Here is a 16,150-nt window from a genome sequence, read left to right on the forward strand (position 1 = left end):
CAGACAGAGAGCTAGGGTTAACCCCCCAGGAGATGCTGCATCCCATCAGGGTTGACTGATCAGGAGGGCGTGGAGAGTTAAAAGACAGAACCTGACAGATCAGCTGTCAGAAAGAGGGTTTGGAGAGGGTTTGGGTAGGGCTTGGCTAAGGGATGAGCTGGGTGGTTAGGATAATTTCCCTCAAGGGTAGGAAAAGATCCTAGAAAGCATCTGGAAATGTTTTACTGGCTTAGCAGAACAAATAGCCAGTTGATTAGAAGCAGGTTTAAAGTGAAAGCCTTAAGTAAAATTCTTGATTCTAGCATGATAGAATCATAGAGTTGGAAGGAATCCTGAGAGTCATCTAGCCCAGCCCCTTGAAATGCAGGAATCAGTGCAGGGAACAACCAAGTGTTAAAGCACCCTAACCCCAGTCATGTTACTACGCTCCTATCCCTTCTCCTGGTCCCAGCACCACCCTCCCAGGCATGCTTGGTAGAGATGTAGGACAGGGCCTTCTTGGTGGCTGCTCCTAGTTCAGAACTCCCTCCCTAGACTTTCTTGTTCCAACAGGCTTTTGAGAACTAACTGGTTTTAAGTAAAGGGTTGGCCAAACTGCGGGAGGCAGTGGAGGACAGAGGTGTCTGGCGTTCTCTGGTCCATGGGGTCACGAAGAGTCGGACATGACTAAACGACTAAACAACAACAACAACAAAGGGTTGGCGCCATGCTGTTTTTATGGTAATTATGGGCAAGATTTTTGAATGCATTTTATATAATTCCTGCATTGCAGGGGGTTGGACTAGATGACCCTGGGTACCCTTCCAACAATGCTATGATTCTAATGTTCCTCATTGGTCAGCACGGACACCTTCGCTTGTAACTCTACCACTGCCTATCTCTGTGGTGTCAGTTCTCTGTGAACTAGACCTGGGGCGATATCCCTTTAAGAGGATTTGCCACCTTCGTCACATGGACCATAGAGGTAGGAAAAAGTAGAGCGGCGCAAAACATGAATTTTTGGCTGACCGTTCTCGGGTAGCTTTGTAGAGCGGGAAGAGATCCACAGGGATATCTAGTCCAACCCCCTGCAATGTAGGGAAACCTCCATGGGTTCCGACCTATGAGGTTCCCTATTAATTTATTGCTTATTCGCAACCTCTTGCATGTTGTGTGAGTCTATACTTCTACCTCTATGTGTCTATCCTTCTACCTCTATGTGTGGAAAGGCGAGAGGGCAGTGGGAAAGGCCTGACGCCTCTCCTTCATCTGAAACCCAATCAGAATACGGGCGACGTGTGACGTAATGCGTTTTTTTGTTTTTGTTTTTTCGAGGAAAGGTGACAGGCGACGTCAACACATCGCCACCCGCGCTGCCCTATCGACCACCCAGAGTAGGCGGGGCGAACGAGACGCCGCTAATCCCCCGGCTTCATTTCCCTGAGGGGTGGAAGGAGGCGGGATGAAGGACACAAGGACGTTGGCCCATTGGGTAAGGGCGGCAACGGTTTTTCTTTTTTGTCCCCGTCGCAGCCAATCACGGGGCAGAGATTTGACTGACGGGGGGCAAAGGCGGCTTGGGAGGAAAAAAAGGGCCGAAGAGAGGAAGCTTTGCGGGGGGTGAGTGCTGAGGAGAGAGCGAGAGGGGGAGGGGAGGCCGGTCCCCTCCCCCCCTCGCCAGTTCCCGCGCTTTTTTTCTATATAGATAACGCGAATGTCAAAAATAAATGAGATGCGATCTGTATTTCGGTCCTAGAAATATGTATGCAGAGACGCTTATACATGCGGAGCAAATGTTACACGGCTCTTATCGAAACACACATTGATCTGTCCTTCCCTTTCCTCTGAAGCGCAAAGTCTTCGTTTTAATCCACGACGACCCTGCGAGGTAGGCTCGCCTGACAGGAGGCAGCCCCGTGAGCTTTTACGGCTGAGTGGGGAATTTCATATTTCCCTAAGATTTCTATGCACCGTTTGAGAGTAAAACAAAAACCAGAATAGAACACCTCAGAGCAAAAAAAGATAAAACAACAAAACATATTTCTGCCTCGGCTGTTACTTCAGTGGATATTTGTTCTGTTTATAGAACTGTTTCTATACCACCCAATAATAATAATGATCCCTATGTTTTTAACTTTTTTTTTTGGTAAGCTGCCTTCAGTCAAGGAAAAAGGCGGGGCGTAAATAAATATATAACAACAGTTGCTTCAACGGATATTTTGTTTATGGAACTGTTTCTATAACAATAATAATCCTATGTTTTTAACTGTTCTTTTTTTTTGTAAGCTGCCTTCAGGTTAAGGAAAAAAGCGGGGCGTAAATAAATATATAACAATAATTACTTCAATGGATATTTTGTCTATAGAACTGTTTCTATAACACCTAATAATAATAATCCTGTTTTTAACTGTTCTTTTTTTTTGTAAGCTGCCTTCAGTCAAGGAAAAAGGCGGGGCGTAAATAAATATATAACAATAGTTACTTCAATGGATATTTGTTTACAGAACTGTTTCTATAACACCTAATAATAATAACAACAATAATAACCCCCATGTTTTTAGCTGTTCTTATTTTTTATTTGTAAGCTGCCTTCAGTCAGGGGAAAAGGCGGAGTGTAAATAAATATACAGCAGTAATGATGATATGGACTCAAATGCACAAGAAGGGAGAGTCTGACTAAACATTAGGAATAGCTTTCGCTTAAGAAAACTCCATTGAATTTTTTAAAATAAGAGGTTGGATGACCACCAGGGATTCTTTGGCTGTGATTTCAGCATTGCAGGAGGCTCAATTAAATGACCATAGGGTGTTGGGATCCTTCGAACGCTACAATGTTATGAATATCAGGGTGTTTTACAATGCAAAAACATAAGACATCCTTTAAAAAAATGCAAATAGTTGTTGACTGGCTAGTCAAAGCATGTCTGTCTGAATACAGTAAAGCAGCCTTGTTTGTTTATGGCTTTTATCCTGTAATAAAATGTTTCTGAACCCTCAGCTACGTGTAGAAGAATATTGCCACCTGCACCCTGCTGGTTATGATGCCAGATGTATAATGTTGCCAGATACAGCTTTTAATGCAGGTGCAGAAAAAGCTAAACTTGCTAGAATGTCCTCTCCTCTTCAACTGTTAAAAGCAGAAGGTTTCTTGCCCTGGTATCCAGTATGAAAATGTCACAGTATAATTCAATGCCTATAGGTATAATGTACTCCTACTAAAATAATTGCAAGTGTTCTGCCTAGTTGTAAATCAACACAATTTAACAGTTACGTTAAAAACTGCAATGCATTTTTTTGGGGGGGGGGGACGACAACAGTCCAACCCTGTGATATGTAAATGAAAAATGTTGACTAATGTTAAGGATTTAAATCAGTGCTTTCTAATCTGAATTGTTTACCTAAATTGCCACAAAACCCAAGATGCAGTCTTGGAAGCAAATCCCATTTAACTCAGTGGGACTTACTCCTTCGGGGGAAATAAGAATAGGATCGCACTACAGTGCAGTGCAGTCTTATTTCATTTCATACGTTGGTATATTTTGCAAAATAGCTTGTCCTAGATAAATAATGCAATAACCGATACTTGTGGAGATTAAAATGCAAAAATGTGTTTTATCTTTGGCTACACAAGCCGAATCTTGGGAGCAATTTTACTTTAATTGTTAACAGTGAATGGCAACTTACATAAAATAAAGGTAGCGAGTCTTATGTAATATTAGCAACAATTCCTGCCTTCTGCTCCGTAATTTGTAGAACATATAAATTGTGAAGTGACTTGTCAGTTTGTCTTGCGGGGAATGGAGAAGGGTCAACACATACTATGCTAATATGTTTTCTATTTGGTTTCCTGACTTTCCAGGTTGCTCCACAACTGGTGGGCATTTCTCTTTGAGCTTACTGCATGGGATGGCAAGGGGTTTCCTGGCCCGGACGGTTACCGTAGTTTCTCTCACTGTGACTTTAACTGCTGTTGCTGCTAAGTCTTCTTCCTACACTTACTTCTACCCACTATTTCAAGCAGCCAGGAATCTAGCCTACAGGTATTTGTCCCAAGGTCTAATATTACACTCCTGCTTTCTGCATAGATCAGTGAGCAGGGGCTCCTAGATGTGTGGGGAATAATGTCAGAATGATAATGCTGGTAGCCTAATAGTTTTCACAGCCGACTTAATTGTATTGATTTGGAAAATTAATAAAATGCATTTTAATTTTGTACATTTTAAATGTAAGCATAAGGAATTCTGAGTTATTCTAGATAGCGCCTTTAAGCTCCTTGGCTAGAATGTTGAAAGCTGGGAGCAAGTTTGCTTCTTGGTGGAACAACTGCGTAGCGGAAATGGAGCCTGCAACAAAACGTTGCAGTGTATTCTCGCCTCCTAAAAGCAGTGCTCTTATTCAGGTTTCCAACCACCACACCTTCCTCCAAGATACTCCATTCTCTCTCTCCCTGTCCCCTAATTGTCCTTTGCTGACTTTCTTTTCCAACTAACATTTAGTGTTCCATGGCTACTGATCATACTCAGTGTTCATTAGTGGTGTAGCAGGACCCCCCCCCAAATCATTCAGTTTGTACAAACTTCACACACACTCACACTCACACACTACATACGCCACACTTCTGTTATAAATTTATAGAAAAATCAACCATACATCGGATTTGCACTGTTCCATTTTTATTTTATTCCATATGACAAGGACTATCAAAAGGGGGTGGCTTGGTTCTGGTCAGCCATAATCCCTTCACCATCTCAGCACATCCACAGGAGCTCTGCCCAGTTGTTATGCCAACCCTGATGATCCCAGACAGAAGACAATCAAGATCACAAAGAACTTGCATATGGGAGTGGATTCAGCATGGACTGAAACAAAGGACAATGATCAGATCTTCCCTCTGGGGGCAGGAAACTGCAAACTCCCCTTTGTCTCCTGGAAGTGACTCATGGGGAGGGGGGAAAGGAGGAACCAGCCAGGTGACAAGACACTCAGGTTACCACCAACTCCTCCCTCAACCCCTCCTTTCTGTAATGTATGCATGATGTTTCTGGGGGTGGGCTCGACCTAGAGGAGGGGAATTTCAAAAGTTTTTATAAGGCCTTCTTCTGGGTCTTTCCTCTCTCCTGCAAGTGAGGGGAACACCCTGTTGCAACAGTTCAATAAAGGCCAAGCCTACAGGCTGCTGTTTTGCTCCAAGTTATCCTGGTTGGCGTCTTTGTTTTGTCCAAGGGAGCCCTCGGATTTTTCCGGTAACAGTGGTGATGGTGAGTTTTCCCTTAGGTGTGCATTTTAACCTTTATACACATTTGTTGTTGTTTAGTCGTTTAGTCATGTCTGACTCTTCGTGACCCCATGGACCAGAGCATGCCAGGCACTCCTGTCTCCCACTGCCTCCCGCAGTTTGGTCAAACTCATGCTGGTAGCTTCGAGAACACTGTCCAGCCATCTCGTCCTCTGTCGTCCCCTTCTCTTTGTGCCCTCCATCTTCCCCAACATCAGGGTTTTTCCAGGGAGTCTTCTCTTCTCATGAGGTGGCCAAAATATTGGAACCTCAGCTTCAGGATTTGTCCTTCCAGTGAGCACTCAGGGCTGATTTCCTTCAGAATGGATAGGTTTGTTCTTCTTGCAGTCCATGGGACTCTCAAGAGTCTCCTCCAGCACCATAATTCAAAAGCATCAATTCTTCGGCGATCAGCCTTCTTTATGGTCCAGCTCTCACTTCCATACATCACTACTGGGAAAACCATAGCTTTAACTATACGGACCTTTGTTGGCAAGGTGATGTCTCTGCTTTTATACCACCTCCTTATTTCTCAGTGACTGTGGTTTGGCTGCAATCCTATCATCACTCACTCATGGCTCAGTAGCAGAGGAAGCAATATTGCCTTTAAAAAATGTATCTCCCTAACTAAAACAACTATAAATGTACTTTAGTTCTTCATTTTCATTTTTTTAAAAAACCTGATAATTTATTAAGGAATATTGGGTGGGGGTACTTGCTTTATAGTCTTTGGTTTTGGTTTTTTTTTTTGCAAATGATTTAAGTCATTTACTAAAGTGTCCCCATCCACCTTCCCCCCTCTTTGAACCAACGAGCATTAGAAATGTTCACCATGCCACCCCTATAATACCCATGAGCACCATACTTGATATTTTATTTTTACAATGTGATGAAACTACAGTTTGGTTGATAGGTCAACAGCTTGTGTAAGGAAATTTCCACCTTCATAGAATCATAGAATTGCAGAGTTGAAAGGGACCGCAAGGTCATCTAGTCCAACCCCCTTGCAATGCAGGAATCTTTTGCCCAATTTGGGCCTTGAGCCTGTGACCCTGAGATTAAGAATCTCATTTTCAACAGACTGGGCCATCCTCCTGGGGGAGGATGAACTTTCCCCACTTGCCCACGTTTTTAACAGTTGGTTATTTAGCACTTAAATCACACAAGATGTGGAGTTTTCCTGGATGGCTGTGATATTGATGGTGTTTGTATGCAATTTACTATGTATGAAATGTCCCAATCCTGCAACGCACAGCATTACATCAAGTTTATTTTCCCCTTTGTGTGCAACTCCTTCTATTTTTCTACAGCCCATCTTCAGAAAGTTGGTTTCACAGCAAGGCTGCTAAAATGTCGAATTGTAAAGATGCAAGAGAAAATTTGCATAACAAAGCAAGGACCTCCCCATATCCAGGATCAAACATTGAGCGCAGCGGAGTTCCCAACGATAAGGTGGATTGGTCAACTGAATGGGAGGATTACAGCCCTGTGGAATATACAGCTCAATCTGTTTTGGCAGGACCTAAATGGGCAGATCCAGAAATTGGGTGAGCACTGTTGGTTGACTAATGGGGTGCAGTAAAAGGGGAGGGCTTGTTTTTGAGAATGACTTAGCTTTTGCTTGACTAAAAGTAAATGGTGGACATAATATTTATGAATGTGAGCATATATTGCCTTCGTTCTTAGTTATAAGAGACAAACTGTTGGAAGAGGAGTTGTGTTCAGTTATTAAGTTCTCCAGGGAGGCTGCTTAATAATAATAATAATAATAATAATAATAATAATAATAATAACAACAACAACAACAACAACAACAACAACAACAACAACAACTTTTTATTTATACCCCGCCCTCCCTAGCCAAGGGCGGGCTCAGGGCAGCTAACAAGCAATAATACAGTTTCAGTTCAGGTTATTTATACCCCAAGACTTAAATGGGACTTAAATTTTGAACTAAGGGAGCCACAAATGCTGCAGTTAGAATATGCAGTGCTTAAGCTCACCATTGTGGAAATAGCTTGCTGTACAGATTTTAGGGTAAATTTTGGAATCTCGTTGACACGTAAAAATCCAGCTCTGTTCATTGCACTTCTAACTAGTTATATCAAGGGCAGCAAATATTTTATGTAAGGTTTGCTAACGCATACATGCTTTCTGACAGTGGCAGGGAGTCGTCGTCTTCTTTCTTTGGCAATCACTCGTGGTTGAGTAAGATTGTCTTCCATGAACACGGTCTTAACAGTGAGTCCGTAAGTGACTGTGGAGGGCTATTCTGGATCCACACCTCCTTCCACAGTGGGGACATAGGTTTCTGGGTGGGAGTTGATCATGGTGAGAGTTTGCCAAACGTGCCTTCCTCTTAGGACGTTTTTCCCTTTCGTCCTGAGTTCCAGCGTCTTCAAAGTCCATGACACCTTTGGTGAGAGTGGCAGGGAATAATGAAGGCTCAAGGGGGAAGCCCTCCCTTCTGCTTGGTGAGTTGGCACTGCCACTTAATCCTTCCAGCTGTTGACTAGCAGCTAAACTTAAATATAGCAGCAGCTTTGGATAAGGTGCTTCCTTTATCTTATTTCATCTGGTAATAGCAAGCGTATTACTAGGCATGAATACAATTCCAGAGGAATTGTGCTGAGATCCTACAAATTAAGCAAAGTGTTTAATTTTGATATGGGGTGGTGGGATTGGAGAAGCTACCAACAGTAGCCAAGTTAAGCACTTGATAAATTTGTAGGGCTTGTTCACAATCAACAAATGCAAAAGTAAAGGATGCATTCTTTAATTTTATAATGCATTTGATATTGTACATATTTATTGTGTCATGTCCTTTTTCAGAGGTTCTGGAAGGTAGAAAACACATTTTTTAAAGAAGTTCATAAAAATCATTGCATGCTTGTGGGAGAATTTAAACAGTTGCTTTGAGTCCACATCCAGCACCATCTATACCACACTGGTAGCTTTAAACTACCACCTTTTATTTATTTTGTTTCATAAAATGTATAGACCACTTAGTTGTAAAAAACAAAAACCCTCAAAGCAGTTTTAAAACCTTAAGGAGATTTACTAGCTTAATTCCAGACCACCAAGTGACAAATCGAAGCATGAAGGTCTTACTTTACTAGAAGCAAAGTTATAAATCTAGTCCTCTCTTGGTTTACATAATGGAGGAGTTTATCATGCATTGTCCTGCATGTACTGAAGGCTTATTTGTAGGCCAGGGTAACAACTGAGCCTAGCAACGTAACTTGGCTGTGTCACAGGGAAGAACCTTGCCATTTTCATATAGCACAGCTACCTAGTGTCCCCAGATTTTAGCAGCCACAATGCTAAAAATAAGCATGATTTGAAAAAAGCCAAATATTAGCATTGTTTGTTTAGTGCAAAATTGATGTCATTATGACTTATTCTTTTGAACCATTAAATAACTAGAAGTTTTACCGCTCGCTCTCTGACTGTGTGAGAAAATCAAGAGACGGTCAGCGATCAAGCAGCTGCCAAATTGTTGCCAAACAAGCACTGGCCTTGGGCTACAAACTTCTTTATGTAAGGGCTAGAGAAGGAGACAGCTTTTGTCTAAAAAAGATAGGTCGGATGTGCACATGCTTGAAAGCAGAATGCTCCTTCCACCTACACAAAACTCTAGGCTGTCCATGCTAAGCTTAAAATGCAGCCTTTTAACTAAGTTGTCTGTAACTGGCATCTGTCAAGCAATGAAAAATGAAAGTCTGCCCTTCATCATTGCATTAGGTAGGTCCTGGCTAGACAAAGATGGCATGTGCCCTGCAACCATCCCAAAAAGAGCACCCCAACACAAGTCCAATTCCCTACATACCTGCACACCACAAACTTTTTCTGACAGTTGGCACACAAACTCATGCCAAGCACATGGATATCACAGAGAAGCACAAATGAAATGAGCAAGCCAAAGAGCACACACAGTAATGCGAAAACAGACTGAAGAATCTGATAGACAGTTTGAGGATAGGGCAAAAGGATTACAGTAAAGGACATCTTACCAGATAGGATTGGGCTGCCAAGTTGTGATCCTGAATACAGCTAACATTGGAAATAAGTTCCATAGAAACTGGGATGTTGGTAATGCACATTGAAGGGTTTTAAAATTGTTTATTTCAGTTTTGTTATTATTTTCTTGAAAAGGGTGAAAAACTTTTCTCCAAAGTTCAATGAGAAGGATGGGCAAGTGGAGAGGAGGAGCCAGAATGGTTTCTATCACGTGGAAAATGGGAGGCCCAGGTATTTGACATTCTGTGTTGGTGCTTGTGCATGCATCAAAAGTCTGTGAGTGAAGGTCTTGATCTGATCACATACCTTAGTGGAAATAACCTAAGAGGTCAGCACTGATTCACTGGTTCAGAATCCTGGTTGCCTGTCTGCTAAAATGTGTGTCCAATACATATTTGCAAGTTTCCAAGCTAAAGCTCTTCTGAAGCTATTTTCTGAAGCCTTGATTGTCATTAGGACCATGGGTTTAAAAGACAATTAAAAGAGTATACTTCAACCAGTATTGCTATTATGTGAAAGGCAAAGTAATGGTTGTTATGTGGCCCAAGTGTAAAGAATGAAGCAGGAAGAAAAGGTTTATCTCATGCTGTTTCATAGCTCCATGAGTTGTTCTTGATAATGTTTTTCTTAACTGTCTATTTAATGTAAACTCCTTGATATAGTGCATTAGGCATGTAAACCAGATTATACATTCTTATTCCTTAGAAAATTATATTCAGGACTTTAGCATTTAAAAAGAAAACACTGAAACTATTGCATGCTTTTAAAATGCATTCTAAAAAATGAGAATATAAGAAAAACATCTCTAACAAAATCTTGAATACCCTGTAAGCCATTTGTTCCCAATCATCCGCCCCCCCCGCCTATTGTAGCAATCGTAATGCAGTGTGCTAGATGCTGTATTTAATTGCTTTTATTTCTTACATAGTATTTTATAATAGTACTATTTTCATCCCTTACATTGTAATACAACAAAAAGGTATGAAAAATAAGATGAACGATTAAAATGCAATTAAAAATCAATATGAATACTTAATGTAGACATGCTGCGGACCACCTGAATGAAACTCACAGACCACTGGTAGTCTACAGACCACAGTTAGGGAACCCCTGCTATAACACTGTCATAACACTGTTTCGTTAAATATTTTTTAAAATACATATGCTTCGAAGACCTATTTTGGGTGCACCAAAGAGGCTAGACATGCCCAGTAGGGTTTTGGTCTTTGAACAGCAGATCCACCCCGCTCCCAATTCTGTATCACAGACTGCATTTGAAAGGCTTCCGTGTTTCAAAAGTAGTGTGGTAAGTGGCATTTGGTTAAGAGGGGGCGTTGCTGTTCAAGAAAGATGAGCTGCAATCTTCTTTGGCCATGCGGAACTTCAGTTGTGTGGGCCTTTGGATCGTATCCAGGCATTCATTTGTGCTCTGTTATTTTTCAGGAATCCTGTAGGCAGGACAGGATTAGTGGGCCGAGGTCTCTTGGGGCGTTGGGGACCAAATCATGCTGCAGATCCTCTTGTAACTAAGTAAGTAATATCATTCCAGATGATGTCAACTGGGAATATTTTACGTTCACGTTAATATGTGAAATATTAAAAATGCTGATCATGATATGCTTCTAATTCTACTTTAAGATGACTTTAAAAACTGTATGGAAGCAATTTCTATGTTGCCTGAGCCCCCACAATGCATCCTTGCTGAGCGGACCTAAGGTTTTCACATTCATTTCAGTTCCAATGCTCGGGGGGGGGGGGGGTTCAGACAGAATACCAAACTGTGGAACTGTATGAATGAGCCCAGAGCTCACACTCTCTCTCCTTCTTCTCTTCATTTCCTCTGTTTACCTCCCTCACTTCCAGTTCAGCAGCAAGCCTTACATTTGCAACTGCAACAAAATACGGCGAAACGTGGTTCAGAAATAGCAGCAAATCATGTTCTTGCAGCTAAATTGCAAGCAAGAGAATCTGAGCATGTGGTATGAGTGGGAAGCATGCAGGCATTGGGCTCATAGCTATGGTTTGATGTTACATCTGAAGTGGCGTTTTCCTGCATGTCTTGAGCTGAACCACAGATTAATCTCCCCCCCCCCCCCCCCGTTACTCTTTGCAGGTGGAAGAGAGACGGCAGTGGCAATAAAGTAGCTCACCCAGCGTCTGGCAAAAGTATCTTGCAGTTCATCGCAATCAAAAGGAAGGACTGCGGGGAATGGGCCATTCCAGGGGTGAGAACAGAGAATTGACAGAATTGGTTTCCAAAAATGTGCTGGTCTCCAAAAGACTCTGTGTGTGTGTCACAGCTCCTTTTCTTGCTAAGCATTTGAAGGATTACTAAAATCTTCACCAGGAGAGGGGAAACTTTTTCATTCTGAGGGCCACATTTCCTTCTGAGGGCCGCACACTAGCTCCTGTATGTACAGTGGTACCTTGGGTTACAGACACTTCAGGTTACAGACGTTTTAGGTTACAGACGCTTCAGGTTACAGACTCCGCTAACCCAGAAATAGTACCTCGGGTTAAGAACTTTGCTTCAAGATGAGAACAGAATGGCGGCAGCGGGAAGCCCCATTAGCTAAAGTGGTACCTCAGGTTAAGAACAGTTTCAGATTAAGAACGGACCTCCGGAACGAATTAAGTTCTTAACCCGAGGTACCACTGTACCCCTCTGTATTGATTTCTGCATTGCAGGGGGTTGGACTAGATGATTCTTGAGTTCCTTCTAACTCTATGATTCTATGATTCCTTCATTCAGATGAGCAAGAGGTACTGTCACAGTTCAAGGGCACATTGCAGCCAGGCAAAAACATGGGTTTAAAGCAGAGCCAGTGGGGATTGTGGCTTGCAGAGAGTGGTGGCAGTCTGGGGAAAGTTCTGAGTGCCGGATAGAGAGGTCTGAACAGCTGCATCGCCCCCCACCCCCCGCCTGAGGTTCCTCACCCCTGAGCTACACCCAGAAAAACTAACAACACTCAGCAGCTGGCTATTCATTGTTACATGGCATATTAGGCTGTGAGTAAGGCCAACCTAGCAGTTCGAAAGCACCTCAGGGTGCAAGTAGATAAATAGGGACCGCTTACCAGCGGGAAGGTAAACGGCGTTTCCGTGTGCAGCTCTGGCTCGCCAGAGCAGCGATGTCACACTGGCCATGTGACCCGGAAGTGTCTCCGGACAGCGCTGGCCCCTGGCCTCTTAAGTGAGATGGGCGCACAACCCCAGAGTCTGTCAAGACTGGCCCGTACGGGCAGGGGTACCTTTACCTTTACTTAAGGGCATAACTGACATGTTGAGAGATCTGTCATCAGATATCTCCATTGTATTTCATTTTTTAAACTATCATCTGCCACTATCATATTTCATATCATCCCTGCCTCACCTCTTGATATGGTTTTTATAATGATAATGTCCCCCCTCCTACAAAGGTGGGATTAGCCTCAAAGGGAAAGCATCCAGGCTCTGAAGGAAGTTGTAACAAGTGACAACCTTTTATTTTAGGGCATGGTAGACCCAGGGGAAAAATTGTCGGCTGCGCTAAAGAGAGAATTTAGCGAGGAGGCCTTGAACTCCTTACAGAAAACTGAGGCTGAGAAGGAAGAAATGGAGAAACAACTGAACAGGCTGTTCAGTCAAGATTACTTTGTGGTGAGTGCCCTCTCTGCTCCTGTTATAATTTTGCAAGCCCATTAAATATTACATGCGAAGGTCGATGGAACTCTTTTCAATTACATTTCAAAGAGCAGCAGCTTCTTATTAAGCAGCTTTTGGTAGCAGGAAGTATAACAACCTTTAATGGACTGATTAAAATAATCTGTACAACATTCTCTCCACCCCGTTTTTAGTACATTTTTATAGAAAAGTGCTTTTAAAAACTGCCAGTGGCAAGCATACATTAAATGGCATTTCCCTTGTTCCAAGACGATACCTGGTGTGACTTAAGCATGCATCATTCAAAAACAATTTTTTTCCTTTAAATTTCCCAACTCAAATGCACATTTTTGCAGATTTATTTAGTTGACAAACTCACATGATTATCTGCCTAAGACTTCTTTAATTGGGCAAGAGCCCAAATGGTAAACAGGACAATTGTTAGCCTGTATCTTGGCTTTCCAGGTATACAAAGGGTATGTGGATGATCCTCGTAACACAGACAATGCTTGGATGGAGACCGAAGCCGTAAACTACCATGATGAAACTGGTGAGTAAGGGGTGCTGCCTTCTTTGTTTTGTGGTCACACCCGTTGTCATGTTTTTGGAACAAGGGTGGGGAACCAGGGGCCTTCAGACGTTCTGCACTACAATTCTCAGCACGAGCCAGCATGGCCAGTGGACAGGGATGATGGGAACTGTAGTCCAACAACTGGAGGACCACAAGTTCCTCATCTGTGTTAGAAGATGGGAAGGATGATAATTATTTTTCCAGTTGCTAACCATTTTTTTGCACATTCTTGACTAAAGGAAATTGGAGGAGGACAGAAAAAGAAATTTAAGTAATGCTTGAATACCTAATTGTTGGCACACTTACTTGTGCATTGTTATGCTAGATTTTTTTTAAAAAAAAAAACTTCAACACTAAAAACCAAAAGAAGTTTCCTGATGACTCAGGAGTGTTGCCTATAGTGGCACATGGGTACCATTGCACAAAAAAATGCCATCTTGTTATCATTTGTTGCTTTAAGTTTCAAGCAGCCTCCTATGTTTCTTCTTACCAAACCAGTCCATTGGTTCATCTAGCTCAGTATTGCAGTGGCTATTCAGATAGGGAAGTGAAGATGTTAGTGATGGAACCTGGGACCTCTTGCATGCAAAATATGCACTCTGCCACTGAGCTATCACCCTTCCTTTGTGTTCAAGCCTGATTCCTTGGGACAAGGAGGGCTGTCAAATCTACCGAAGGTATGAGAACTTCTGTCACAAGAGTGTTCGGTGAAAAGAACTGTTATGTGCTTTGCCGTGGAAGCTGTCATGGGGTAGAAGTCCTGGTGGAGTATTTAGTGGGTTGTGCTGTAGGTTAAAAGGATTCAAACTAATGCCAGAATCTCTCTTGCATAACAGGTGAAGCAATGGAGAACTTACACTTGGAAGCAGGAGACGATGCTGGGAAAGTGAAATGGGTTGACATTGGAGAAAAGCTGAAACTCTATGCCAGTCATGCTGACTTTGTCAAGCTCGTAGCAGAGAAAAGAGGAGCACACTGGAGGGAAGATCATAACCTGGTTTGCCATGATGGGGCTGAGATCAAGGCCTAAACTAAAGCCTAAACATGGCTGATAGAAGTTTAGGGATGGAATGAGGTGTTCATACTGCTTTGAAGAATGAGATTGCTGATGTATGGATGGAGAACCTACAGCCCGTCGGATTTGTTGGACTCCAGTTCCCATCTGCCCCATCCACCATGTGCCAATGGGCAGGGCTGATGGGAGTTGTAATCCAACAGCATCTAGAGTTCCACAGCTTCCTCATCCTTGTCTTAAAGCCACAAAGGATGGGCAGCCAAATTTAAGTGAAGCCAAATCCCCATTAAATTTTCCAGTAAAATAAAATCAGTGTGACTTCTAAATGTCTAGCTTTGGCTGCCTGGTGCCCTCTCTTTCTATCAAGAAATATTGCTAAGGTATTCGAGAACATATTCTGCATCCATTATACGTAAATAAAAACATGTACAAGGGTGTGGTTTTTGTTGATCAACAGGAGTGTTGAGAGGTATTTTACAATTATAAAAATTAACAGCTGCAATCAGTTTTAATTCCTGACATTGATCTAATGTTATGGAAATAACCCTTTAGTGTCTGCACTTAATATTTATTGCCATAATCAGGAAGCAATTTAGGTTGCATTCCTATGCACGTAATCTGGAAATAAATCCCATTGAACCCAGAGGGACTTGCTTCTGAGTAAACCATGCACAGAGTTGCATTGTGTATCTTTAAATCATAATCTGAATTACCGGTATCTCTTGTTCATCATACAAAATAAGCCACCATACTATTGTTGTTTTTACCACACTGATCCTAGTCTTTGTAGAGAAGGGAAAAGAGATCTTTGGTATAATTTCAAAGAAAATGTAATATAGGATTTGACCCAGGAGCCTATGATTGAGGAAACAGAGGGCAACACAAACATGTTTTAAAATATTTACTTGGATGAATGAAACACACCTCTAGGCTTAGCTCATATTGGAATGAAACATTCCAGTAAGCTTATCTTATATTGCCATTTCCAATTTTTTTAAAAAGTGGGATCCAAGGAGCTCTTTTAATTATTCTTGTTTCCTATACTGGCTGAGCTTTCACTGTTTTGGCCACTGGAGAATATTCTGATATACAGAAACTGGTTGTTTTAGTGTTTGAACAGAAGCTCTCTGGACTCCAGTCACAGAATATTCTTGTTTGAAACCACCAGCAGTTTAGAAACCTGCTTTCAAGCACTTAACCTTTCCACCACCAAAGTGATTGTAAACCTTGAACAACTCTGAAGAATAGCTTCGCCTCCGAGCCACTATTGGAGTGTCTTCATGCCATGGCCTGCCTAAAGGTCATTATACTTTGGAACCATCCCTGTAATAACAAAGTCTTATCAACAAATCAATAACGCTAACCTTTTATGCCAGCCAGCTTCTCATTGGTTATATAGTAGCGTTTAGTTTTTTCTTATGAACCTTTGTCTAAAGTTTGGGATGGCTGTTCATTATGTACCCTTCTATTTGTTATGTCAAGCTGCCAATATTTTCTGAAACACATAACGAAGCGGTTTTATTCCTTGACTTCTGAATAAATTGCACAGCAGCAACAGTTTCTGGCATGCCTTGCCTTCTGCGTATGTTATCTGTTTTTGTATGTTATCTGTTTTTGCTTTGCTCCGGCAGGCCCCAAAACACCATTG

The 16,150-nt window shown here is 42.1% G+C and overlaps 1 protein-coding gene across 2 annotated transcripts; it reads left to right on the top strand.

The window, feature by feature from the left end:
* The first annotated feature begins 1,426 nt into the window (after nucleotides 1-1,426).
* Nucleotides 1,427-16,084, top strand: NUDT9 (nudix hydrolase 9). 2 transcript variants are annotated; one of them, XM_081925226.1, is made up of 8 exons: nucleotides 1,427-1,599; nucleotides 6,565-6,801; nucleotides 9,410-9,505; nucleotides 10,718-10,804; nucleotides 11,388-11,499; nucleotides 12,767-12,913; nucleotides 13,382-13,466; nucleotides 14,324-16,084. In XM_081925226.1, exons 1-8 carry the CDS (start codon nucleotides 1,442-1,444, stop codon nucleotides 14,515-14,517), a joined length of 1,116 nt encoding a protein of 371 aa, XP_081781352.1. In that variant the 5' UTR covers nucleotides 1,427-1,441; the 3' UTR covers nucleotides 14,518-16,084. The 2 variants fall into 2 exon arrangements, with proteins under 2 accessions (XP_081781352.1, XP_081781353.1); XM_081925227.1 differs by lacking the exon at nucleotides 1,427-1,599 and adding an exon at nucleotides 3,840-4,019.
* The last annotated feature ends 66 nt before the right edge of the window (nucleotides 16,085-16,150 follow it).

Source organism: Podarcis melisellensis (genome assembly GCF_964234715.1).
Source record: "Podarcis melisellensis genome assembly, chromosome: 9".
NCBI classification, from domain to species: Eukaryota; Metazoa; Chordata; class Lepidosauria; order Squamata; family Lacertidae; genus Podarcis; species Podarcis melisellensis.